The sequence below is a fragment of the Tinamus guttatus genome, unplaced genomic scaffold (assembly GCF_059628265.1).
Source record: "Tinamus guttatus ecotype Peru unplaced genomic scaffold, ASM5962826v1 Tinamus_guttatus_pri_ptg000383l, whole genome shotgun sequence".
In the NCBI taxonomy this organism is placed as follows: domain Eukaryota; kingdom Metazoa; phylum Chordata; class Aves; order Tinamiformes; family Tinamidae; genus Tinamus; species Tinamus guttatus.
This window is the reverse complement of record NW_028288917.1, coordinates 3,653,461-3,680,606: the sequence shown is the minus strand read 5'-3', so window position 1 is coordinate 3,680,606 and position 27,146 is coordinate 3,653,461. Positions and strand designations below refer to the sequence as shown.

The 27,146-nt window shown below is 38.6% G+C and overlaps 1 protein-coding gene across 4 annotated transcripts in view; it reads right to left on the bottom strand.

The window, feature by feature from the left end:
• Positions 1–27,146, bottom strand: part of ARHGEF10 (Rho guanine nucleotide exchange factor 10) — a 90,601-nt gene that overhangs the window by 53,595 nt on the left and 9,860 nt on the right. The window contains exons 2-14 of one of the 4 annotated variants that reach the window (XM_088530563.1): positions 23,186–23,356; positions 21,636–21,926; positions 20,520–20,583; positions 19,305–19,384; positions 18,176–18,232; positions 15,263–15,426; positions 11,766–11,882; positions 10,452–10,566; positions 8,414–8,526; positions 3,639–3,716; positions 3,239–3,418; positions 2,564–2,680; positions 455–547 (exon numbers count right to left, since the gene is read on the bottom strand). In XM_088530563.1, the coding sequence (XP_088386689.1) occupies positions 455–547; positions 2,564–2,680; positions 3,239–3,418; positions 3,639–3,716; positions 8,414–8,526; positions 10,452–10,566; positions 11,766–11,882; positions 15,263–15,426; positions 18,176–18,232; positions 19,305–19,384; positions 20,520–20,583; positions 21,636–21,926; positions 23,186–23,356 (1,640 nt within the window). The remainder of the gene's footprint in view (positions 1–454; positions 548–2,563; positions 2,681–3,238; positions 3,419–3,638; positions 3,717–8,413; positions 8,527–10,451; positions 10,567–11,765; positions 11,883–15,262; positions 15,427–18,175; positions 18,233–19,304; positions 19,385–20,519; positions 20,584–21,635; positions 21,927–23,185; positions 23,357–27,146) is intronic. The other 3 variants (XM_088530564.1, XM_088530565.1, XM_088530566.1) reach the window with 3 other exon arrangements.

Here is a 27,146-nt window from a genome sequence, read left to right as displayed (position 1 = left end):
CACATTTATGCCACTGTCTCCATGTGTGCGGAACTACCCAACACATGAATTTTCTCTTGTATGTCACTTAAACAGAAAGTAAAACAACAGCATACAGGTCTTAGTGGTGTCTGAAGAATTATTACCTAGCAAATTGATTTAAATGAGTAGTGTAATATATCTATAGTTCTATTATGAGGTGATTTACCAACTAAATCTAATCTGCTAAGTAATTTAGAGTAAATCTGATTTATTAAGATTTTCCTATAGTATATTTGCTGACTGTGCCAGGAAGCAGACTAGGCGATCAGGACATTACCAGGCAGTGAAGTTTTTTTCTTGGTATTTCCTAACAAAACTGCAGATAAAACCCACTGCAGCATGTTCCTGCAGCAGAGGACAACTGTAAATCAATCCCACATGCAAACGCAACAGGAGCACTTATAAAGTAAGTCTTATAGTAAAAATTATTTACCTGCAATAGCAGAATGAACTGTGGAAAACGCTGGATAGGTTTCATCATTAAACCATACAGTGTGATTCGATCAGGGCTCGACTCCTGACACTGCTGCAATGCAAGGAAGTCATACTGGTTACTCACACAAGTGCCTTTCCATCAGTTACTGATCAAAAATGAAAATACTTGTACAGCATTTGCATCTATTATAAGAAGGGTACTGTAAAGATCCTGCAATTTTATTTAAAAATACTGTATCTTTAGGAAAAAAAATCAACATTAAAACAATGGCTACCACTAAATTAAAATTCCTTTAAATAAACAGAGCAGGGCTGAAGTCTCAAGAGTAATACAGTAACTATGCATATTCATGCTTTTCCTGTAAGCAGTGCACTGAAATATCTGCTTAGCTTACAGCACATGAACCCAAGGACTTAAATGGTTCAGGGTCTTAAGTAGGAAAAATGTAAACAAATTACTTGTTTACTTACAGTCCATAATTTGCTATTGCTGCTCTGCTTCTTAGAGCTAAAATATTGCAAATCTTTTGCTTCTTAGGGCTAAGATACTGTAAATCTTTATCTACCAATGTGTAGGTAAAGCACCATAATATCAACACTATACAAACAAAAAGAGATTTTAGTTTTTCTTAATTAAAAAAAAAGACTAAGGAAAACTTAATTTATGCTGTTAGTGTTCTTCGCACTCAGGAAGAACAACAACTTGTTTTGTTTATCAGAACTAGCTGATAAAACCAGACAAATTTAATAAGTATTTGTATGCGTGTAACTATTTTCATAACTATTTGTGTAAATCCTTTCAACTGGAAGTATTTTGACCAGACACGTAGCTGACTCAAAATAAGGAGAACTGAGGCACTTTTCAATACTAAAAAAGAGCAAACAATACTAAAACAAGAGTAAATTGATATTTACTGCTACAATTACCAGTTTCAAAGCAACTTTCTGTATTCACCTCCACAAGGTTTTTTGCCCACCCAGTCACAGAGAAGATTCTGGTCCACACTCTGTTGACTGCAGCTGGACAAAAGCACCAATGCTGGAGAGCACAGATGTCACCTCTCTCTCTGTGCAGCGCCCAGTTGCAGCCCCCAGCTCTGAGTACCAGTGTTGGTGGTGGCAGGGAGCCAGGAAAGCTGCCAGTTTTGCCACTGTTGAATTAAGTCCTTTCACAAGTGCAAGAGGTATGAGGTGAGTATAACCTCACTAGACAGCGTGGTCTTGGTGGGCCATAATGCCCACACAACACGATCCTGTATGATGCATTTACTCTGCTCCAAAAGATTCTTAGTTGATTTTAAGATCTGAGAACAGACTTGGGGACCAGGCACTGCATCATCCTCCAAGGATACCCAAAAACTTCACTGTGAGGCCTTTCTAAGGCAACGAATGTCAGTGTTTCATAGACCAATGCCACTGACCTGACAGGCTGGCAACTCTTGGGGAACAGCCCAACCCCCAGGAAAATTAGACAAACGGAACTTCCAGGCTCCCAGCACAAAACCAGCAGACTAAAAAGCCCCCGGGATGGATGTTACACTCCATAGGGTATCCCCCCCATTAGGGCTTTCCAGGGGCTTCTGTGGCGTGTGTCAGGGTCTCCGCGCACAGAACTCTTACTGGGAGCACCACATTCACCACAGCGGGATGCAACCTGCACAACTCTCTTCAATTTCATTCCACAAAATGGAGAAAAAAGAGATTTTAAGAACACTGGAAAAGTGCTGTGAAACAGAAATACAATTTCTTAACCACTCTGTGCCATACATGGTTAGAAGTAAAAAACATCCCAAATAAGATGCCTGAAAGCAAGATGTTACTGTAAGCTCAAATGGTGCCCAAATCCCAGTAGAGAAATAAAATTGACCTGAATAATGACAAAACCGCAATGTACTTCAGAACACACCCTAGATCGAAAACCATGTTATTGCTCTGAAACTATAGCAGGGGAAGTGAATTCTCTTCCATTTATGAAATCCATAATCCACAGTCTACAAAAGCAGTCACACCATATACAACACCATTAACCAAATTTCCTTCTAACTTATAATTTACGTAGCCTTAATTATTTAATCTGACCAGCTGTTTCAAGTTTAAATGCACTCACTTTTAGAAAATCTAGAAAGGCAGGTTTGGTGGCACATGTTTTCTTGAGAATCCCCACTGCCGTACTGAAGTTGTTTACATATTCACTGTATGCATCCAACACCATAGATTTAGAAAACTGAAAAAAGGAGAGCATTAACTATAAACACAGAAGAAAGCCCAACACATATTTACCGAGACCTATGACAGCTAAGAACTCCACCTTAGAAGCTAAGCCCTTGTATTTGGTCTATTGGTGGCTCTATAGAAACACCCATGAAGCAAAAAGAGACCTTTGCGTGGAACAAAAGATAGGAACCTTAAAACACAAAAGCTGTGAATTACAGAGTGTCAATGCACTCAGCTACAGTCCAAAGCCCAGGCCTCCACTGAGATCCAAAATTGTAGCTAGGGTCCCATTTTGGTGGATTTACAAATGTCTAGCTCCTCTGAAAAAGCAATCACTTAAATGTCTGAAAGTTTGATCCAAGTTTGAAAATTTTGGCCATAATTCTTCCATGTCTGCTAACCAAGGCTGGTGTCAGTTGCCTCACCAGAATGGATACGCTGACTCCAGAAGCTGCCACAGGCATTGCAGAATACGGGAATAAAGTGGCCAGGTTGGAGAGAAAGACAGGGATAATAAATAACATTTCTAAAACAAAAATAGATCATCTGATCAGATGCACTTGCTTACTGAAGCCACAAAGACATCGCCAATCATTTCAACAGAATCCCACTCAGAGACACGACTGGCCAGGGCTATCTGAAACATCGAATGGCACTGAAGAATCTCCTTAACTCGATAAAAGACCATTTTGAGTTTTCTTTCGCTCAGTAATTTTGGTTCCATTTCTGAAAGAGGCTTCTCATATTGCTGTGGAAAAAAAGACATAAACATAGATTCAAATTAGCTAAAAAATTGTTTTAACATAAAATTCTACCACTCGCATAAAAGCATCCACATACAAAACCTCTCCAAATATTTGGCATGAGGCATCTGTAACAAAATCCATGTGAATCATGTAAACAGATTCTTTAAGGATTTAATTACTTCTCAGATTTCCTCATTTTCAAAAGCAAAAGATATTAGGTACCTCCAGGATTCTTTTGAGGGCATCCACATAATTCTTCTCACTGTCAACCACAGAGCCCAAAATATATCTTCTCACAACCTGTTGAAGGAACAAAGTCCTCTCTGAAACTCTAATTAGGTAATATATTAATAATGGATCAGAATGCTAATAATAAAATATTCACATTAATCAAAAGAAACAAAGCACTTTCAGTACTGGAACCACAATAAAATAAATACCGTACCACTTCAAAAGCAAACAAATTTACTATTAGTCTAAAATCATTTTTAAGAATACAACAATTACTGTAAACCTATATAATCTTTAATGATTATTTCAATTCCAAATACTACTTTTGAAATAAGCCTCTTAATTTTAGATGCATACATTTATGCTTTAACATAAATAACAGGGACAGACAATGCCAACTATTTCGTCAATTGCTACAATAAAATCACTCTTCAAGCTTTTTTTAATTTTATATTTGTATTTATTTTATATTTTCTAAACTTTGGGGGATTCACTTAAAGCACAAATAAACAGAAATTGCTCTCTCAAGCAATAAAATTATGTAAGTCAAGATTCTTTTGGAACAATATTCCCTTGTACACCTGAAACCTCATCTCAGCAATGTTCATGCCAACAGGCTACCACATTTCATATTCACAAACTACGAGCTGTTTATAACCTCTCCTTCTCATTTGCACAGTTCAAGTGAAACTCACATTGTATGTAAATGCAGGGAACACGAGGCGAAGGCCTGGGAAGCTGACCTGGCTTAAACTACAGACCTCTGCTTGTTACTGATTACATTTCTTGCTATTTTTATGGATTTGTTTTTACTCAAATCAATTTGCTCATCCAATTCATCACAGGGCTTCAAAGGTGGATTCTAGTGGGGGGAGGAGACAATACAACAGCAAGAATAAACCACTCTGCACAAGTACCAGGAATGGCAAAGCAGCTTCTCTCACTATTTTAAGCCAGCCTAAACAACCACGAAACTCTAATTACAGAGTTGCTTCTCTTGAAATCTTCCTGCTTCTGATCCCCATGGCCTCCTGCTTCCTCCTCAGCTGCATTTAACCCTCTGCACTTGTATTATCAAGTTATGTGCAAGTTATGTAAGGATTTTCTTTGACAAACTGGTGATTAACTTAACTGGTGATTAACTTAAATAACTTACAGTTATTTAAGGCTTCAGGTACAGACATGAATATATAATAAAAACCTCACTGTGTCTAATTGTATTTAGACTTAGCAGTTTCTTATCAGGTATGACAGAAAAAGTCTGAGAGTAAAAATCTTTTTTTTTTCTAATTGTATCAGCTGTTCTAGTGAAGGTACTACACCTCTACACTGAGTCATAGTTCATTCTTATGAAAAGAATAAATGTCTTTGGAAATAATGTTTTTCATACTCTAGAATACACAAAATAAATAGTAGGGCCTATAGGTTACTGCAAGAGGCATGTACTACTAAAAAGAGGCTTCTGTGCATTTGTATTCACGTTTTTGCTAATAAAAGTAGGAAAAAAAATACACATATAACAGAATTAAAACGATGCAAAAGCTAAAATGACTGGGACTCAATGTAGGCTATAGGAGCTAAAAAGGGAATGTATTTGAAACCAAAGCTCTTCTGCCACCTACTGCTTAAAGCAAGCACGTTCACGAAGTCAGCTCATACATGAGAGAACACCAGCTGCAAAGGTCTTCTGCAGTTCAGGTCCCGCTAGGACCCCCTCAAAGCTCCTTTCGAAGCTGTCAGACCCCAGGCTGTGCTGTGGCACAAGGTTATTCTGCCCTAAATGCAAAACTTTGTGTTGTGCCTCTATTGAACTGCCTGAGTTTTCTGTCAACCCATTTCTGCAGCCCAGCCAGGTCATACTGAGCAGTAGCCCCATCCTCCAGCAGGTTACCTGCTGCCCCACCGACTTGGCATCACCTGCAAATGTGCCAGCGTGCATCAAAACTGCTATCTAAGTTGTTAATAAAGAAATTTAAGAGTATTGTCCTTGTACAAGATCCTGAAAGAAACCACTAACACTGGCAACAGATGGGTTTAAAACCACTAATCATAACCCTTTAAGCCTAGTGGTCCAAGCCTGTTTTCCACCACTTGATAGTCCACCTGTCTGAACCGAATCTCACCCATATGACAATACAGATGCCCCAGGACACCGTGTGGAAAGCCTTGCTTTCCAACGTCCTCTGCTCTCCCTTGGTCGCAAGTTAGTCGTTTCAAGGGGACTCAGCTTGGTCAGGCACAAATTGCATTTGGAAAGCTATGCTGGGTGCTCCCAACCACTCTCTTGTACAGCTCCCAGGAGACTTTGCTCCAGCACCATCCCAAGGACTGAAGCAAGGTCAACCAGAATTATAGTTCCCCAGATCCTACTTCTGGCCCTGTTTGGGGATCGGTGCCACACTGACCTTCTCTGGACATCTGCTGTTCTTAGTAGTCTTTTAAAGATAACTGACAGCTGCCCTCCAGCACTCTTAAATGCATCCTGTCTGTTCTATGGGCATCTATATGTGCACCTGGGCTCAGCACCTACTACCCCCATGACAGTAATGCTTCAGTACACTAGGACCTCAATATGAAGCTCAGGGGCTTCAGAGGATTGAGGACAAACCCTACCAGTAAAAGCTGAGGCAAAGCTGGCACTCAGCCTTTTCAGTGCCCTTTGTCACTAGATCCCTAGCAGGGATTCAGCAGCAGATCCATAATTTTCTGAGTCTTCCTTTTGCTGCCAACCCTTGTTGCCCATCACATCTCTCACTAGTTCCACCTCCAGTTGAGCTCTGCCTTTCCTAGCTTACCCACATAGGCAGCATTTCTACACTCCTCCTGCATCAGGTCCTTGCTTTCACATTTGGTGTACTTCCATTTTGCAATTAAGTTCAGCCAGGGGTCCCTTCTTTATCCACGCTGGCCTTTGCCACACTTGCTCCATGTCCTGCATCTGAGAACGGACCATTCTTGTGCTTCCTAGAAGTGTGTATCCTAGAAGACTGGACAGCTTTCCTGATGTCCTCTGCAATCCAGAGCAGTCTTCCATTGGATCTGCCAAGCTCCTCAAGCCATTATCTGCTCTCCTAAAATCCAGAGTTATAATTGTTGCTTATTCCTCATGGATCTTATACTTCACCACAATATGATTGAGGTTGCTAAGGCTCTCATTAGCCTTCACATCCTTGATCAGTACTTACTTGGGAGTAACAGGTCCGACAGAATACCTATTGATTAATCAGTAAAAATTCATTATTAAAGAAAATGCTAATAAATACTCTTACTCCACAATATTAATAGAAAAATTGCCTTTTTTTTTTTTTAAATGAGGGTTCATTTCCATTTGGACCAAATCCACTCTCTACTTAAGGTCTTCAGATATCACTCTCATCACTTCTTTTCAAAACTTTAAAAAAAGCCCCATACACCGCCAGACACTAACAGTATTCTAAATCTGTTGGTGTTGTAGGGAGACTTCAGTGGGGAATTTTAATTCTCCTGTGCCAGAAAGGCCTCTTGTATCTGACTATCTTTTTTGGAAATCTTCCCATTTCTTTGGGCACCAAGGAACTAGCTGTTTCCATTCGTCTGATTCCAGATTATTCAGGGCTCTCAGTTAAGTCAGTTCAGTTTGTGCTGAGTTTGAATTTTCTCTGCCAACTCAGCATCAGTTTTGTAACTTCAGCTATGACAGACAGACTTTTTCAGCAATCTGTACTGCACTGCCAAGCAATAAACACAGTCACGGAGGAAGAATGTTTCCTGAACCTATTGGACACTTTCTTTGCTGCCTTACTGCCATAAACAGGGACTTCTTTAGAACTGAAAACCCAAAATAAAGCACACATATTATGGAGTTACCAAATACATCACTTAGTGCTCTTAGTAGATTCATAACATACACCATGACCTCCACAACAATTACTAGTTTATATCAAAGAAAGAATCCTCTCTGATTTTTTTTTCTTGAAGTGGGTATGTTCATTTTTAGCTACTTACTAAAAGTCAGTAAGACTCTCAAACACATATTTGGAAAGAAGGAAAATGCAGCATTCAGATTGATGTTGGGATCTTGCAATATAAGGAAATCTTGTAATAATGCAATGCTGATTTGCTTACCATTTTCTGAAGGTACTGACCAACACAGGACTTAAGACCAAAAGAAGCTAAAAATTAGCTCTTTATTACCTTGCATAATAAGGGGCTAACATATACCCACAGGATTATTTTCAACCAAAACTTCTGACTGATACTGATTTCTGTATTTTCTGAAGTGGCCTCTGCAGTGACTACAGAGTTTGAATGGAGAACAGCAAGATATACTCCTCTGTAGAACTGACATATTGCAAGCAAATTTTGCAAATCAGAAGAAACATTAAGATTTAGAAAATATGCAGGATATCTACATTTAAAATAGAAGTCCAAGAGCACCTGCAACATCTTCTGACTTGAGAAAAAAGTTTGAACACTTCTTTTTCTTTTCTGAAAACCTTCTCACATTTAAATATTCAGAAAGCAATATAATTTTTATAGGATAATAATATTATAATGCAAACCAACATTTTGTGCTTCTTGCTGATTCCAGGACAGGTGCAGCTATACGCGCAAATACCAGTTTTCAAGAAATGCTCATACTCATTCAGGTCTGAATTTGCTCACCATTTAACTTAAGCTAGAGATCAATATGTTTGAAGGAAAAAGCACCTGTGAGCCATTGATGCAGAAGAGAGGAAAAAAAAAAAAAAAAGAGACAGACGACGAGATTCCCAAAAGCCTCCTACCTGCTGCTGGGATAGTCCTTCAGGCATAGGGGTCATAATTGCTTCTGTGTGCATACAGTCCACATCAATAAATAAATTCAGCTCTTCTTCTTCCAGACATGATGATCTATGGTCTATAAATAATTGAAGAGTGAATATGTCCATTTGTGTAACATGCAGGTTTAAAAGAACAAAAGAAAAAGAAACAAACAAAAAAAGCAACAAGGATCCTATCTCCCGAGGTCAGTAATTACATAGTACTCTTATTTGCACTCAAATAGATGAAATTTCTCAGCATTTCTGTAACATCTGTGAAATCACACTCAGCATTGATGTGTGCTGTAATGTAGAATATCTGAATGCTTTAACCACCAAGTTGTTATCTCAAAAGGTATCTCAAAATCCTAAAATCCATACAGCAGGTGGCAACCTGTGCATCTTTTCTTGACCTTGCCTTCATCTTCACAGCCCAGAGCACTGGGCTACCAGAATGGAACCTTCAGGAAAAAATTAAATACCTCCACATGATCAAGCTTAAGAAAGGTCATATAGTTCTCCATAAATGGAATTTAAATAAGCAACAAACATATGAAAATGTTGGTGTTTGTAAGGAACAAGAGTAAGATATTCTATGTTGTCTACTATGTACTTCTCAGTGCTACTGATTGTATTAAAAAGCACCACCAAACTGCAGTGATAGATGGCAGCATGCAGCCACCCAAGCACCCAGACAGGAGCTGAGAAAGGACATTAGAAACCACGGCCTGCAAGAGAAAGGGAATTAAGGGAAACGGTTCTGTTAGCAGTGGAATTTATGAGTTTAATTGAGCAATTCATTACCAGACCCCTGCTGACCTGGTAAGTGGCTAAGAGATTAAACCATCCACAGATAACCTAACCTTGCTAGTCAACCTCTAGGAATGCAAGGACGAAAGTCGCAGCCATTGCAAGCCAGCCCTACAGATGGAGGCAATTTCAACAGCGAGAGGGTGAAGATATATTTGGGCAAGAACTTTCTATTTTCTGCTTGTGAACTCTCTACGTTCAGAACCTGTTAGAGGCTACGGTGAGTGTATAAGCTGACTGCTGGTCCTTACCGGCGGAAAGCAGCCTTACATTAATTCATTTTCTTTAGCTCACCTACTAAAAAACTTCTTCTTCTAGTCTTGTGTGGCTTTAAACTCTTACGACTGCAGTTTTACAAGCTCTGAAGTTGCTGCCATTCAATTAGCTGGTACGTCAGCAGACAGACAGACTATATCTCCCACACTTTCTCTAAAGAAGGAAGAAGTTTGGATTCAGTTATCACTCCCACCCCCTCACTCAACCCAGGGATAACTTTGGCCTGCTGCTGTTGCTGAGGGTCATGACAAGGAGCTGCTTTCTGTTCTTAACTAGAAAAAGAATTTAAATACTTTTAGCTTTTTGTATTGAGACGTCTTTATCCTGCGCAGTATACTATTCCCAATTCAAAAGCAGCTTCTGCCAAGATCACCAAACTGTGACAAGGCAAAACACTCTCCCTCTCGTTTCCTCTTTTACATATAATAAGTGTTTATTATACTTTGCTCATTAGAGCCTTCTTAAATAGTCAGCTATCACTTCACTGAAAACCATGTCATAACAGCACACTATATTGCTAACTATATAGCAATATACAGTTGCCCTGCTATTCAAGAGTTATTTGATGAAGAGAACTAGATTTAGTACTTCAGCTTGATCTCCACTATCCTATTTGCCAATATCCAATCTAGAGAGCACCTATGATGCTTTTTTTCTTTCTTTCTTTCTTTCCTCCCCCCGCTCCAGAACAACCTTCTATGCAGTCCTTGGGTTTCTCAGGTTGTTGGCATTTGCATGCCAAATCTAAAACTGCTCAAACATCATTGCCCATACCATTATATGAACTTGATTGTTATAAGATGTTTTATCAATATAAAGGCTGATTTCAAGCATCCAGTACTCAGTTTACAGTACAATAAAAGCTAGATCATTCTCTTCCTTTTTTACAGGTATGAACTAAAGAGAGTAATGTAAACATAGTATAATTGACACATACCTTGAGAAATAAAAGATTTAGTTCTAATGAAAGAACGACCCTTTTTCACAGCTGCTTTTGTTTTTTCAAGTCCGTCTTTGGTACCTTCTCTAGCAGCTCTCATGAGCTTTTGCATCTGTAAGATAGAAAATACAATCTACATGGCCTGAAAATAATAGGACACATTCGAACACACCAAGCAGAATACTTTTGATCAAAACATCTTTTAAAAGAACATTGTCAAGTAGTTTGGGTTCTAAATATAGCCCAAAGTCAAAGAACTACACGGTAAGTTCACAGATCCAGCAACCCTCATGTTGGTGCATCTGTACTTTTTCTTTATAAAATTAAACCTGGAGGAAGGGGCTTATGGCAACCTTGCATGTAACCTCCAAAATAGCAGAAATGCTTTAAGAATCCGTTTGCTCGAAACATCTGAACTTGAAATGGTCTCAAGAATCCTGTTTTAAGTTACAGGGCAAATAAGTGCGAGGAACACTAGCATTAACCATCAGTGTTCTAGATCATCTTACAATGGTATCTGTCACACTGCCAAAGTATTTCTGGTCTAAGGCAACCTCCTAGACTCAGTTCTAAATCAGCTATATTCCAAACACTGCACTTTGCAGAAAAAAAAAATGGAATTGATAATTTCATTAATTGAAGAAATTAATTTAATTAAGTAGTAAGTATCGTTTTATTACAAAGTAGTACATTAGAAAAGAGATTTTATGTTAAGTAGAAAGGAGTGTTGTTAGGAAATGTTCATTAAAACTGCTCTGTAGTCTGCGTTCCTGAATGCAGCCACAGCAAAAACATAACACTAGTGCCAGAACTGCGCCGACATCCTCAACCACATCAGAATGAAAACAAAGCTACTGGGCTGTAATCAGGCAATTTCTCCTTTCGAGATGAAGTTTTTAGCAAAAACACAGCCTTCTCATGTTGTCTCCATTCAGGACGGGGCAGTGCTACCATTTGATCCGATACGGACAGAGCGGAGAGGTCAGGAGCTGCCTCCCGGCGTTTCACAGAGGCGCCGGGGCTGCCTGCCTGGCTCAGGCCCTGGGACGCCCTGGCAGGGGGGAAGGACAATGTCCTATCTGATCCTCTAAAACTGCTACAATGACAAAGGAAGCTTGGGAAAAAGTCCTTGACAAAGTACTTTTAAAATGGTGTATGATAACCCAGCACATTTAGAACTCATTTTATATAAATTATTGCCCACTCTTTTGACTCAAGTTGCTATTATTTAAAACAAAATGACAATATTGCCTATGTTGGAAAAAAACAATAATTTAACACATAGCTAGTTACAAAAATTAACTACACTACCTTCAGCTCATGTTTTTGCTTTAGTTGCTGAATCTCTACTGCTCCCACTGTGTTTGCCATCAAATCTCTCATCTTTTTTTCATAATGCTCCTTTAAACGCGTTAGGTCATGAGAAAGCTACAGTGTATAAAAAAACACAATCTTTTCAAACAGCCTGTAGTGCAAACTTTACACTAAAACACTAGAGCACATCATGCACGTTGCCCTGCTTGCCTACTGACATGCAGACGGCTGAGAGAACACAACCATTAGGGCGGCTCCAGTGTGATGAATGGACTTCCAAAGATGAATTTCTGCATATCACTGTACTTACTGTGCCTCATCCTGGCATGTTTGTGGTACACTGGCAACTATGTAAAGACAGAGACAAAGTCACTTAGTCTAAGCTGACTGCATTAAATACACACAGTGCCTATCTCTTACAAACCATTTGGAGACAAAGTTATTAACTTTATGACCCTTTTTTTAAGCATGAATCCCAGCAAGTGTATTTCTCACTGTACTTCAACGTGGTGAATCAGAAGAATTCTCAAAGGGCAAATACCAGCAGAACTATGTGCAGAGGCTGCTAGCACCTGAGAACACTACAGTGCGAGTGAGCTGCAGAACAAGAATCTTGTGGGAAGGATCCATAATCCTGTAAGTGGCACAGCAGTCCATCAGGAAGCGCGCGTCAGCTCCGTCGCAGCCTCACCCACATGGTCTGGGGCATAACCACCTCATGGATTAATATATCCTTTTGCAAGGTGAAGGGACTATCTAGGATAAATACTTTGGAATACTAAGTAATATGTTAAATATTTTTGAGAAGGCTGGATAAAAGCTGTAGAAATGTTATCAGGAAGAAAAAAAATAATTGATGTGTCTCATAATAGAAAAGAAATCCAATGGAAAAAAACTTTAGGTTGATGTCAAAAGAATTCCTCGGCAAGAGATCAAAGTGAAAGGAAAGGGAATGCCTACAGAGCTGAACACAAAGGGGCAAGTATGGCTTCAGCTCCACTACTACAGGTCAAGGTGTAATTCAGGGATCACTATGACTCTGGCATCACACCAGGATAATCAAGAACAGTCTGTGGTTCACAACCAAGAAATGTTTAATTGTGCAAACACTTCTCAGTTGTTAAAAAAAATAAAAAAAAAAAAAGAAGCGGCTTTGAGGGAAATTATATTCACTTACAACTAAGATCATGCCACCAACCTGCCTTTACTCTTCAATGGACACAAGCAATAGCAAGCCAGTTCTTCCAGAAGCTCTGGAAGACTGTACAAGGAGACATGCTTGGAAAATACTGCAAGATCTACTGCAGGACAGGAGGAGAAGTGAAGGATAGTGAAAGGAGTGGATACAGGGAATGGGTATATAGAAATGGAAGTGCTCCTTGCCTCTATGCAAAGCCTGTGCAGGTTTTGTACCCTGACAATCCCAGTTTCTGTCTTTCCTCATCCTTCTGTAAATTCTCACCCATGTGAGGGAGTCTCTTGACTTCTGCATCCCCCAACTAACGTGTTTCTCGACACCTTATCCCCATCTCCCTTAAACGCAGCTCCTCTTGTCACAAGTCTGGAAATGCAGTGAACCTTTTTTCACAGATATGGAAAATCCAGCTGTATGGCAGCCACCCCACAGGATGCCTCTTCCCTCCCATTGCTCATCAGTCTCATCCTCAGGCACCCTCTGCATATTCCTGGCACCATCATCTCAGGGCATTTCAAATACTCCCTGTGGGAGAAGTAAATGTTATTTAGTGGTTTTAAAGTTTGCTCTGTGCATGCCATACAGATTCCTATAACTACAGCCAAAGTTGAAGGCACATAAAACAGAAAAAAGAAATACTAAAGAACAAACAAACAAATCAGCAGCCATGTTAAGACACACATGCTTGCATGTAAAGTTTTTCCCAGTCTCTTCCAAAGGTATTCAAAGTCAACTTAAATTCAATTTGCTTCAGTCTAGTTCAAAAACATCCCAGAAAAAAATAACTGCAAAAGCTGGAGTTTGTTCTAGTCAGGGCAAAAGAAAAACAAAAACACAAAGTCAGCAGCACTCAACTTACAAAGTGCTGATTTGAGCAGATCGAGTCCTTCAGTTAATTGCTCACTCCCTGATTTCTGAAGGGCTGTCAGCAAGGATGGAGGTCAGGAAAAGGAGATATTGGGTACTGGGGGGAAAAGTATACGGAAAGGTTTTTATTTTCACTAAGAAAAAGAAACCTGCAAAATCAAAATACGGGTCCTGCGAAAGAATATACAGGGCGTCTTCAGCATTGCCGTCCTGAGCAACTTCCCTAGTTTTGATCCTTCTTGTACATTTTGTTTGAAAGTGCAACTTTACTGGGATTGCATTCCCTGAAAGAAAGGTGCAAAAATGAGGATGGAAACGAAAGCAGTACTTAAATTAGAGCAAAAAACATCTAGAACTAAGGAAGCAGAAAGCAGCTAAAAAAAGAAAGCATGGTTCTCACTACAAAAGCAGAGACAGAACACACAGATTCAGCTCTCAGCCAGCAGCATTTCCTCCTTCTATTGCTGCGCTGTCCTACATGTGGGTCCTGCTCTACAACTTCCTAACCGTACTACAGGCAGCTGGAATATTTTGGACTCTCATGGTACCAGTTGTGAAGTGGCTCACAGTGTCCATCACTCATTAGTATAAGGCAGGGAAATGCTGAGGGTTTCACAGACTGCACCCCATTCCCTCGCTCAGTGACACTGCAGGGCTCTGCTGTGCACCTCGCTGCTCTGGCCCCTCGGAGCAGGGACTTGCAGCAGGAAGCACCGTGCAGCCCCTCAGGTCCCATGTGGGAATTTCTGCTCAGAGAAAGGGCATGAAGGCAAGAGGAGAGGAGCTGCAGCAGGCCAGGTCTGCTCCTCATGCACCGTGAGGGCACAGACGACACATACCCACGTCCTCCTCCTCCTGCTTCTTACAGCACAGATGCAGCCAAAGGTATTAGATCAGAGGACGCAGAGATGGAGCAGATAGATCATTTCCAAAACACCATCTTTTTCTCCTTACTGAATGATACGGGCTTTTCTCTGAGCACAAAATCTTTTCTACTGAAGCATAGTGACCTTCAAGCAAAAGCGATGCAGATTTAAGATAAAAGGAGAGGGAACGTTCTTGAGCACCTGAGGGATGTTTTTCAGGGTCATCCATTCAATCTTCACGTTATTTTTTACAATTTATCACTTGCACTAATCTATTAGCTGCAAATGAAGAAAAGGTGAGGAATAGCCCAAGAGGAAAAACTCATCCCATTTTTAATTACATTTTTATTCAATTTGAGAATTTATTTTATGGAGTTCTTGGTTATGATTTTTCTCTCCCCTGCCATATTGTGTTGTGAATTCACTCCCACACTGATTCATGTCTCTCAAAAAGACATTCTTGGTATCTGAAACTGTACTGGGGAGGAGGGAAACACAGCTGAGAAAGACAGGTGTTGAAAATCAGAACAATCTCCATCACTGACCAGCATGATGGGGATACATACATGTCTCTTGTGGTTGCCTCGCAAAAAGGAGCTGGGAATTCCATTTTTACACTCAGAATCACTTTGTTCTTCATAGCTTTCAAACTCACTTGAACTCCACCCATAATCCAGGGAGCTGTTTCCACCATCTTCACCATTTTCAACATCATCATAAATCATTTCCTCTGCAAGAAAGACATCAAAATAAAAAATTAAGCTACACTGATATTTCTGTTTGTTTAACCATCAGAAAGCTTCTTCACTAGGTACTACAAAAAAAAAACGACAGAGACTTTTGTATGGGCGCTTTCTAATAGGAATAAAATGAGGCAGTGTTCAAACAGTCAAAGTAGGTCTTCTTTGTTGAAACAGAACTCTAAACAAAACACACCACCAGTGTTCTGAGTTTACAACACGATCCCTTTAAAAATGTGCTGTACTCAAGCTAGATTGTTTTCTCCAAACCCCATCACATGCTCCACAAAAGATTCAGAGTAAATTGAAACTGTAGCTGTAAACCTGGGTCCGCACAGATGAAAATCAGCCATACATTTGCAAGTTTGCCATTTATTTTTTAGGATTATTTTCATGACTAGTTAAAAAAAAAATCCTGAAAACACTGTGAAAACCAAATGAAAATATCATTAATTAAAGCACAAGAGATCAAATCAAATAGCCAAGAAGCATATAACAAAACCATAGTATATTATGATTTATCATTTTGCAACTACAATGATATCCTACCAGTTATTAGGAGGCTCTTATATCTGCAAGCCCACAAATTAGGCTTGAAATATTAATCTTTTTAAGACTTAGAAAGCTCTATTTCAAACACTGACCAAAGGACCACCAGTTAAAAACACTGGAAAAGTATTTCCAAAATACTAATGTAAAAAACACTACAAGATTGGTCCATGTTTTTCTATGAAAGTATTTTCAAAGCTTTGTTGCTTCCTACTTTCCATTCCATACCTCAGCTGCTGTTTTAATTGGCACAGATACCCGATTTGACAAACTAACTCAAAATGAAATGGAAAAATGTTTATTATCAAGTACTTATCAGGACTTAACAGGCATGCACTTTACATACACAATCATTCATCCCACTACAATTAAAGAAGCGTAGACTCTTCTACCAGGGGTCCCTGTTGTCAGAGGTCATTACCTAGTATTTAAAGCTGAATCACAGAACTTAATAAGCAAATTTCATGCTTGTTTTAAGACTAGACTTTCAGAAGTATCTAAATTGAAAAAAACACATACTTAAAAGAAAAATTGGTGTTTTTCACATTTGTCTAACTTCATGATCCTGTGATTGAAAAATTATGTTTTTATCAGGAATAATCTTACTAATTAATATTAACAATATTATTTACAATTAACATGAAGTAATCGCCTCTAATCCAGGATAATTAAGTAATTAGGTTTTTTTTTTTTTTTTTAATCTCCACGCATATCTAAACCGTCCTTAAAATATACATCCTGAAAGAGAAGTTTTAGTGGTAATTAGCACAATGAAAAATTTTAAAAGATTCATCATTGTAATGACATAAGTCCAAACTTTGCAATACCAGTATTGCAGCAGGATACACACAGTGATGTAGTGGAAATGTCTTGCCCACACACTAATATACAATGGCTCACTCAAATTATGATATTCAAACCTTCTTCTTAAATATACAGTCTAAACATACAAAACAAAGATCATGAACATATGAAGATGAAATTACCCTCACTATGTGTTTTCTCAAAATCTTTCAATGTCTATGAGTACAGATGGAAAGACAGAATTTGGATTAATAACGTCTGAGTTAAAATGAAAATTGTGACCGAGAAGCTCACCAGAACTTTGTTCCACGTGCTATTAACCTTCCCAAGTCAGCCCCAGCCACCACATACGTGTCATGACCGAGCTGGAAGACGTCCCTAAGGCTTCCTAGGGACTTTCCAGGAATAAAAGCCTTGAAGTCATTCAGGCAATAAATCCAAGTAACAAATGAAACTCATTTCCGTAATAAAATTTGCTGAACGTCTTGCCTGAACAGTGAAAACATTACTATAATAATGCTAACAATTCAAAAAAGCAAATCTCAGCAAATACCCTCTAAGGGTAATAAAAGTAGATGCTGAGTTCCTAATAACCCAGTCCAGTCAAACAAGATCTGTTAGCAACAACAAAGTTTTAAGCAAAGTCTTCACTGTGACCAAAGGCTGCAAAACAATCAGAGAAAGTCCTCTCAAGTTTCTTCGTCTCTAGTTGCACTGCCAGGGCAAAATCTTGGCAACTGCTTTGAAATCTACTCTTGCCCTTGCACAAATGGGCACAAAATAAGGATCTAGAATAGTTTGAAACTACAATACATTACTGTTGTCACAGTTAGGGCAATAAACCACCTCTCTGAATCTTCCCTTTAATGGATGTTCAGTGATCTGAACATTGTTTTTCTTCTATTTGATATCTTTATGCAAAGTGAAACTTTAAAGCATAGAGCAGTTCTCTGTAAACCATGATACATACACATTACCATAAATCTGCTGATCTATTTAAAAATATCTTTTCCCTGCATACTTTGCCTTGTTTAGTCACCATGGCTACAATACCCCAAATTATAATCCTGTCTTTTCTCTAGCACATGGAACACCACCACCCAGGGACTTTACACACTATAGATTGGGATGGTATTACATGGTATCTGTACAATAAAGCAGAATTCAGCTTCTGAAGAGAATGGTACAGGAGACCTGTGGATATAAATTCTGTTAAGAATTAGTTTTGAGATTTGCAAGATCCACTGATTGCTAATATGATGTTTATTTCATTTATATATATTTTTTAGTGAACGTGTCTATTCAATATACATTCACATCGGTCATAGTACATTTCTTTCAACTTTAAAAAAAATCTATATCATACATATTACAAAGATCTCAAACCTGGCTCAGAGTCTGAATTTTCATTTGGCACATCATCATAAATTACTTCATCTGGGTCTAAAAGCAAAAAAATAAAAACAAGAAAGAAGTGAGAAATCACATACAATTTATTGGGACAAATACTGAATTCTAGTCACACTGGTATATATTAATATATTGAAGATATGACCCACTCTCCACCAGCAGTTTCCTAGTACATCTAATCCTCATTAATCAAATATCATTACTGTCACTGTAAATTCTTGTGCTAAGATATTTGAGATTTTTATTGTTCACTGTGTTGTTTATGATAACCTTTGGGAGCCTGAAAACAGAATCCCATTTTCACAGCCAACATTTCTGCCTCCTTTTCACAGCATGATGGTATGCTCTGTGCTTACTGAGCACTGCTTGCTGCCTAACTAATCGGCTCTAAAGAAAGAACCAAAATTGTAAATAACGTAATGATCATGCTACTAAGTTAACAGCCAGTTTGAGAAGATGACATAAACTTCTCATTTGTTCCAAACACCATTAAAGAGCAACCTCCAGCCCAGTGGGAACCCTCAGTTAGTCTGACCTGATGATAGCCTGGACAATCTGCCCTCAAACTATATGGTCTCTGTTCTGGCCTAAAGCACACCCAGCCAGCGAAGAGCCAAGGAGAAGCATTAAGAAAGGGTTTCATCCCTTCCACCTTCTCCAAAAATATAATTGTGAAACTACGGGAAGAGCAAACACACAGCCAGACAGGACACGGAACTTCAGCAAATTCCCGGCACATATTTATTCAATAGCACCAAGAGATTTGCATATGTGGCATATGACTCCCTTGACTTTGGAAAGTGCTTCAGTGCTTTTAATTACAACATGAAAAATATTAAAATTTAATATTAATATCAAAACATTAAAATATTACACTATTAAATATTTGTAATTGGTTAAACTTGGCTCTGGAGCATATTTAAAAATAAAATAAAACAAAATAAAAGTGAATATAGATCTCCTTGTAAAATGTACATGTGTGTGTATGCATATATACACATTCATACATACATACACACACATATATCTACACATGCACAGTGCTGACCACAACTTAAAACTAATCTTCTTCTAGAGTTATACTTCAGTGTTCACTGATACTTACTTTCCATCCAAGCTGTATTTGCTGGATCTGCAACCCACTTGGCCAGAGCATCATCCTCTCTCCTGATCTGGTTATCTTCACTTGAAAAAAAAATCCCCACAAAATAAAAGCATTGAAAGCTACATTATATTGTTGTGAAACTACCATAAAGACAAGATAATTAAAACAAAACAATCCACAGACCCACAGCCTTGAAGTTTTCACTCTGAGACGGAAGATTATTAAAAAAAAAAAAAAAGTACTACTCCAATAAGAAATTCAGCATCTAATACTCTACTCTGATCATTTTAGTCAAGAAATTGAAATTGCTTCCCCTCCCATGGAAATCTTTTCTTTTTGAATTATTCTACCAGAACACGGAAAACTATCTTGTTGAAAGCCATGAAGTGAGAGCTGTTCTTTTACTGTAAAAAGACTGAAGACACACAGTACTACATGAGGAGGCAAGCAGCCAGCAGCCAGAGGGAGGCAGCTTTTCCCTCTTTTTAACACTGGGGAGACCGCACCTGGAATAGTGTGTTCAGGATTTGCAGCTCCTTGGCTCAAGAAGCATACGGAGAAATCGGGGAAGGCAGAGCAGAGGGCTGCCAAGATGGTCAGGAGACTAAAGCACGGGGCCTACATGGAGACAGGCTGAAGAGGCTGATGGAAAAGAGGCACAGGGTGACCCAATAGCTGCCTACAGCCCTCTGCGAGCTGCAGAGGTGATGGAGTCATGCTTTTTGTTTGCGGGGACAGATCACATAACCAGGGAGAATGATCAGCAGATCATTGCAGATTGGGAAATACAGTTTGTTCAGCAAAAAGGTTGTGCAGCAGCGAAGAGATTGTTCAGAAATGCAGCGGAATCTCCATCCTTGGAGATTTTTTAAGATGCTACCAAAACCACAGCTGATCTGATCTCATGTCAGCAGCAGTCCCGCTGTAAAGTAGGAGGTGAGACTACAAGATTCCCAGAAGTCTCTTACAGCCAAAACTGCTATGATACCATAAAGTTAAACCTCATTCCTTCAAAAGCATAATGAATGCCTGTACATACTAGACTCCAGTCAGTGTGTTTTTGGTAAATAAGCAGCAACGGAACTAGGAAAATGAAAATAAACAAAAAGAAAGGAAATGTCAAAATGAAAATTTAAATATTTGGCTTATTAAATTCAAGCTTTCTCAGGAATTAAAATATTGTATATAATTAATTTGCATTGAACCAGCAATCACCTAATTTGGGGATCCTCTGAGTTTGCAGAGGTACAGTGGCATTCTTCAGTTGCCGACTGCGTACCTGCAAAGCAGAAACAAAACAGGATTATCAGAATAGTTGAAATAAAATGTAGGTGTGGCTTAAATGGAATATTTTAGCATATGAACCTGATTTTACTAAAACTGCTTAAGAATCCTCTGCTTCTGTACAACATTTTTATCCCATTAACATGTCTAAAAATTTTAACAGATTTTATTTTCATGAATGAAATAATTAAATCAAAGAGATAGAGCAGCATAGTCTAAGAGGAAATGTCTGATGCATTTAATTCTTATTTCTAACATATTTCTTTACAGGCAATAAAAAACACACAAAGACATTTGTTTTTACATGCTAGTATAACTAATGGCAGTGGACATCAATGGATGCATGAAAGTGTATCACTATGTATGGAATTGCAATAGAATTGCTGCTTAGCTAAAGGCTCGTATGTTCAAAATTCAAGAAAGGAAAAAGGACATGGCATGGGAAGTTTTCTGTTCTTCCTGTTCTCTCAATATTAGGCTGACAATTTTTGGTTACAAAACGGGGATTTTTCCTTTTTCTCTAAACAAAACATAGTTGTTTTCCTTCCAGTCTCCCCCTTCTATCTTAAAAATAGACTATAAACTAAAGGACAAGTAGAATCTGCAAAATCATCAAGGAGAGAAAAAAAAAAAAAAAAAAAAAAAAACATAGCTACTTTAAATCCACTGGGATTGAAAAGAAAACAGGAATGAGTATAATGGGATAGAAAGGACAAGAGCTCTGCCATATCTAAAGCATGATAAAAGTTTTTGAAAAAACATTTGGGTTGAGTACTGAATTATTTATCTGGAAATTATTTCATATCATTAAGGGAGGGGTGCTTAACTTTAACCATTCTTAATGGCAAAATGAAACAAGAGTCCTGGCTCATGTCATCTGTAATAATGCAGTGTTGGAAAACCAAAGGTCATTTAAGTAAAACATTGAGAAAGAAATGACTCTGTGTATATGCTTTTTTCTTATGCATCTTTAGTTAGGTATCTCAGCCCTAGTACTGCAAGAGAACAAGCTCCCTCTGAATAAAATAAATCTGGCAGATACAGTACCTTCTTCATCCACAGAAACGCTGCGTATTATAACAGGACTGGAGTATGCTGGCAGTATCAGAGGTAAATTGGATGGCACAGCATAGCCACAGGGCACAGGAACAGAATATCCACTGCATGAGCTGGGACTCGCACTCTCCTCTTGAGGGCTTGGTTCTGGTGATGAGGATGGATCATTCTCTTGGATTGGTGAAATATTTATGACTGAATAGGGGTTTACTTTCGTTGGAGTGCCCTGTGCAGCAGACTGTGACGTCTGTATTTCTTCATTTTTCACTAGATTATCAATCCCTTTATTTGAAAGATGAAAAACAAACAAAAGATGATTGTATTTTTCATATTTAAGGCTTACTTTATAAATGAAGTCTAACTTACAAAATTCCTACAAAATAAAGTAGTGCTATTGTCTCCATTTTACAATCAGAAAGTCCATGGATGAATAAAAACTCGATTCTAGGACTCCTAAATCCTGTAGAGGAAGAAGACTGACAGGTGATTATGATTTCAGTGAGCACATAGTTGAAAACACTCTTAAAACCTGAATTTTTAAATTTGGGTTTTAGATGAATTTGTGTCTTATGATACAAGAAATAATTTAGTAATAGCTACGAGGAGAAGAAAAAGTTCAATAGAAGTTCACTCTTTAAAGAACATTCCTGAAAAATTCTGCTGAGAAAAGGGTAAAGAAAGTAACTTTCCAAGTTTTCCTCCTTAGAAGTAAATTACTTTCTGTTATACAAATTTCCTGAAATCTCCTGAAACTAGCTAAGGTACAGCGGAACCAAAAGCCACTTTAAAAACAGCTGCAGAAGTGGAGGCAAGTAATTAAAAGCTTATGAGATGTAACTGTAACCTCACAAAAAGGTGAGTGAGCAACAATAACAATTTTTAGAGTAAGGCAGTGGATAAGTTCCAGGTTGTCAAACTGAGCAGTCACCTGAAGAATTATCTGTTTCTAGTTGCCACAAGCACAAAGACTCTGATTACAAAAGAAAAGTGGATTGAAGTCAGCAAAATTAGCTGCTGAAGGTCTAAGCAGAATCTGGATTTCCTGAATATACCCCAGTGCAGGGATCGTCTGTGTGTGCTATAACAAAGTCTAAGGGTCGTAATGTTTAACAAAATAAGACATCGAGTTAAGAATAAACTTCCCTTATTCCAATTCTATTGATTCCTTCTGATCAGCAACCAGCATGCTGGCTGTCAAGGAGGCTTAGCACAGTTCACCCGTGTGCAGCTGCAGTTGCAAGGGTATCCAAGTTTCCCTGCAGCACAGCACCATGTGTGACCAGTCTGCTGCTCTGGATGTCAGAGGCAGATGGGAAGTCTCACTGAAATGACACAACCTGTTCATCTGCAATGTCAGACCAACCACAAGTGCAAGTAGCAGGAATGAACAAAACACTTGTAGAGCCTTTCCACAGAAATCTTTGTATATTTTTTCCATGGCACTTTTACAAATATTTAATTACATAATCAGAGAAAGGCTCCCGCACTCCAGCGATGGGAACTTCACTTAGCCTAGGGGAGGCAGAGCCTATGGGACCCACCTGCAGCGTTGGCCTCCTCATGCTCAGTGTTATTTCCAGAATCAGAAGGAGGAGGCATAAGGGCTTGTCTGTCTGCTTCCGGTATCTCATCTCCACTGTCAAAGTCAAACTCTTCTCCTTCATCCTCCTCTTCATCATTTGTACCAGGGACTTTGGGTTCATTCTCTAGCACTGAGCAGAAAGACCCTTTCTGTTGCTTGTTTTTATTAACAATTTCATGTTATCAGTTAATGATCCAATTATAAATTAATCTTATACAGTTAAGCCTTAGAATTTTAGGTTAATGGAAACAACCAAAACCCCTTTGATATGCTGACACACTCACACAGTTCTCAATAAGCCCTCTAATGCTGACAAGGGAATTACTGAAAAGAAACAAATAACTGATAATACATTATCATTGTTTTTATCATAATGAACTAAAAACAGATCACTTTTTACGAACACATTTAATCAGCTGATTCTTCAAACAAGAAGACTTCACAGATGATACTGTATTTTGAACCAGAACTTTACGATTTCAAATCTTTATTCTTTTTTAATTCTTCCAAGTGTCTTCTTTCACAACAATCCAAAACTGGGGGTGCAAATTACATACATTGGAAAAAAAAAAAACAGGGTTAAGCGAAAAGCCATGTCCCAGGAAAGTCACTGCGTTGCTGGTATACACCGTGTCAATGAATAATCACTCTTTAGAGATAAAAGCATATTTAGCTTTGTCTTCTACAATAACACCAGCTACCGTTAAAATGCCAGCAACAGCAACTTTTCTCACACGCACTACTAAAGAGCAGCAGAGTTTTTGGTGTCTCAGTTCGAGCTAGACTTACACCAGTGACCTTGTGTACTGTGTTATTATCCACATCACCAAATGCTTCAGCCATCAACGCGTCATTTGACCGCAGGTGAAGGGGCTGATTTTTCAGTTCTTGCCTTTGAAAAAGTACTGGCTGAAATAACAAAACTATTTCCTAGTGCAGCTAGAAAGTAGGAGTGTTTCCTCTCTGTCTTTGCCTCTGCCTCTCCAGGTGCTGCAGCCAGGCTGTAGAGACCGGCCCGCGAGCCCTGGGCAGGGACAGGCCGCAGGGAGGCCCGAGCTGCTCCCCCCGAGATGCTGTTCGCACCACAGGGGCACAGAGATCCCCTGAAGAGTTAGAACCCCGCGGGGTGTTTCCTCTGCCGCTGCTCTTGCTGGTGTTCACAGGGAGCCCGGGCACAGGGGGCAGAGGTGCAGCCAAGGCAGAGGTGCAGCCAGGGCAGAGGCCCGGGCCCCGCAGCGCCCTCAGCACAAACCTCCTCTGCAGGGCGCTCAGCAGGATCCCTCCTGACCCGCGAATCACCCGTCCTGAGCTTCTCTCCTGCCTCTGGAATCTCCTCAACCATGAGGATAGTATCAGCTTTTCTGCCATCTGGAACATGCTTTGAATCTCTGTCATAAAACCCACAGGCCCCACAGTCCGTGAGCACTCTCGCCCATTTTTTTTCTGGGAGGCAGAGGCATCGTATTTTATTGCACCCACAAACAGCAAGATTTTTCATGCAGTCTTTCTGAAGGAGAAAGAAAATGTGAACTAAATCAAAAAAGGAAAAAAAAAACCTAAGGAATATATATAAAAAAAAGAGGTTATGCAGCATATATTGCTATGCTGTACGGCTGAAGCAGAGGACATTGAATTCAATTTTGATGCTCTTTTTTTAATCCTCTGGTAAGAAGTCAGCATTTGAATGAAGCCTTTTCATATTTCCATTTGTCCACTAGCAGTATTTTTTTCTGAAAGAGGGTAAAATCCTGCAGAGCTGTTCCAGCCGATTGAAGCCACACACAGAAGTCCTCCTACACACACAAGCTAGACATTTTTCTGCTCCTCACAAGTTCTACAAAAATTAGGATGACCCAAAACAGAGAAACTTGATCTGAATCTGGGCCCTCATCACATATCTTGCAAAATTTCATGCTTATGAAAAAGTTCAAGTTCCTCCAGTTCTTTAAGCCAAAATGAACTAACAGAAAAGTGAATTTCCAAGCAGTTATAATTGTACAGAAAAACTTAAAGGAAAAAAAATACTCCAAAATGCCTCATCACATAAGAACAAACTACATTGGTACCTCATTTTAAAATTCATGATTTTTCCAAAGTCATAATCACAGACTTCTCAGGATTAATATTACAGTGCCCATCTAAAATTACTTCAAATAATTAAATTAGGTGCCAAAAATCTAATTTGCTTCTCACTATTATTCACAACCTTAACTTTGTGTGTGTCAGCCAGTAATGAGAACACAGTAATTGATTTAATTTCTTCATCTTGTGCCAATAGCATTCTGTGGCTTGTGGAAAATATTTATTTTTCTAAAAATCAAGTTTTAAAAATATGAAAAAATGGGAAATTGCCGTAAAGAGTGAAAATATGAATTCCTCAATATAATTTGAAATTCCTATCCTGATAATTTTTTGTAAAACACATGGATTAATAAAATAAAACTGAGGGTTTTTTTTTTTTTTTGTAATATGTTACTCAATTAAATGACTTTTAACTTAAGCTTACTTCAAAAATAAGCAAACAGACTATGTTTTCAGAGACCCACTGGGGCATAACCAAATTTAAACAACTTCTGGTTGCTCTGCCAATTGTAAAACAATCTTGGCACCATCCACTTTCCCATTCCTTTTCCGTAAGCTATTTATAGTTTAACACAGTAGAGCTAAAATGTTATAAATTTAGGACTGACATTGATTTTAAATCTGAGATTACATTAGTGATTTTTTTGTTAATAGCTTTCATCAAAAGAAGTAGAACCAAAAAAAAAGAATGGCATTTACTACCAAAGTCTTTAAATTTTGAATACAGTGCAAAGACTGTGGAGGGGAAGAACCACAACAGATTTCATCCTAAGGTAATCAATGGAGTTTCTTCCATGGAAATCTATGTATAGGGAAAATTAGAACCCTAACTAAGTAGAATTCATCAGTCTGGAGCACAAATGCGTTAAACTTGGAAGCCTTGTACCTAAATAGGCATCTTGCTACCACAGCGTACACATATCTGAAGGTATTTGTTTTAAGGTTTGAAAAGTACCTTGACAGACTAAATTAAGCCTCCCGTGTAACTTGCTATCAGTTGTGGCTTTGCTTTTGTAATTAAAGGAGCTGGCAACTATGGACAAAAAAATGGGGGGCGGGGGGGATTTGTTTCACCTATGGAATGTTAATTGGATTTATTTTGCATATTCACTAAATGATTTTGTTTTGGTTTTGTTTACCCATAAGTGACATATTGTCAATTGATTTTACCCATATTGCTAATTTACATTGACAAATGAAGAAAACAGGTGTAGTTTTCTTCAGATGCAAACCATTATTCTGTTTTAAATAATATATCAAATACAGATAAATCTAATCTAATGCAGAGATTGAAAGAAGTTGTTTGTTCTTATTCTGTTGTGCAGTCTGAAAACATCGAGCATTTTTACTTTTTTACTTAAGCATATTGGAGGATACTTGGAAGACCATAGGTCTATCTTCCTTCAAGATGAACTCCTCTAATGTTTCTGACATTCTGCAAATTCTTGAGTATCTGCAAAGCAAAACTCTTCAGTGAAAAAAAAAGTTTACTGTCTCAGAGTGTATTTAGTTATCATAAAACTTGGTATCTTACAAAGCTTACAAATCAGAGCAAACAGGCAGACTCAACAGTCCCAGGACATATTAACCTTGACAAATGCCAGAAATGTTCTTTTTAGCCTTCTCCTGAGACGAGATATCCTTTCTTCCCCAGACACTTTTTATTCACAGTCAGAATCTGTCTCATGGCTTGCATGAATGTGCAAGACATCACATGGAAGAAAGAACTGGAATTTCACTAGAAAACAGTAAGGTGCTAAAACCTAAATGGGAAGTGTTCTTCTCAACAAATGGAAAATACCTTCTATGAAGTACTAATCAGTCTCACAAGTATTAAC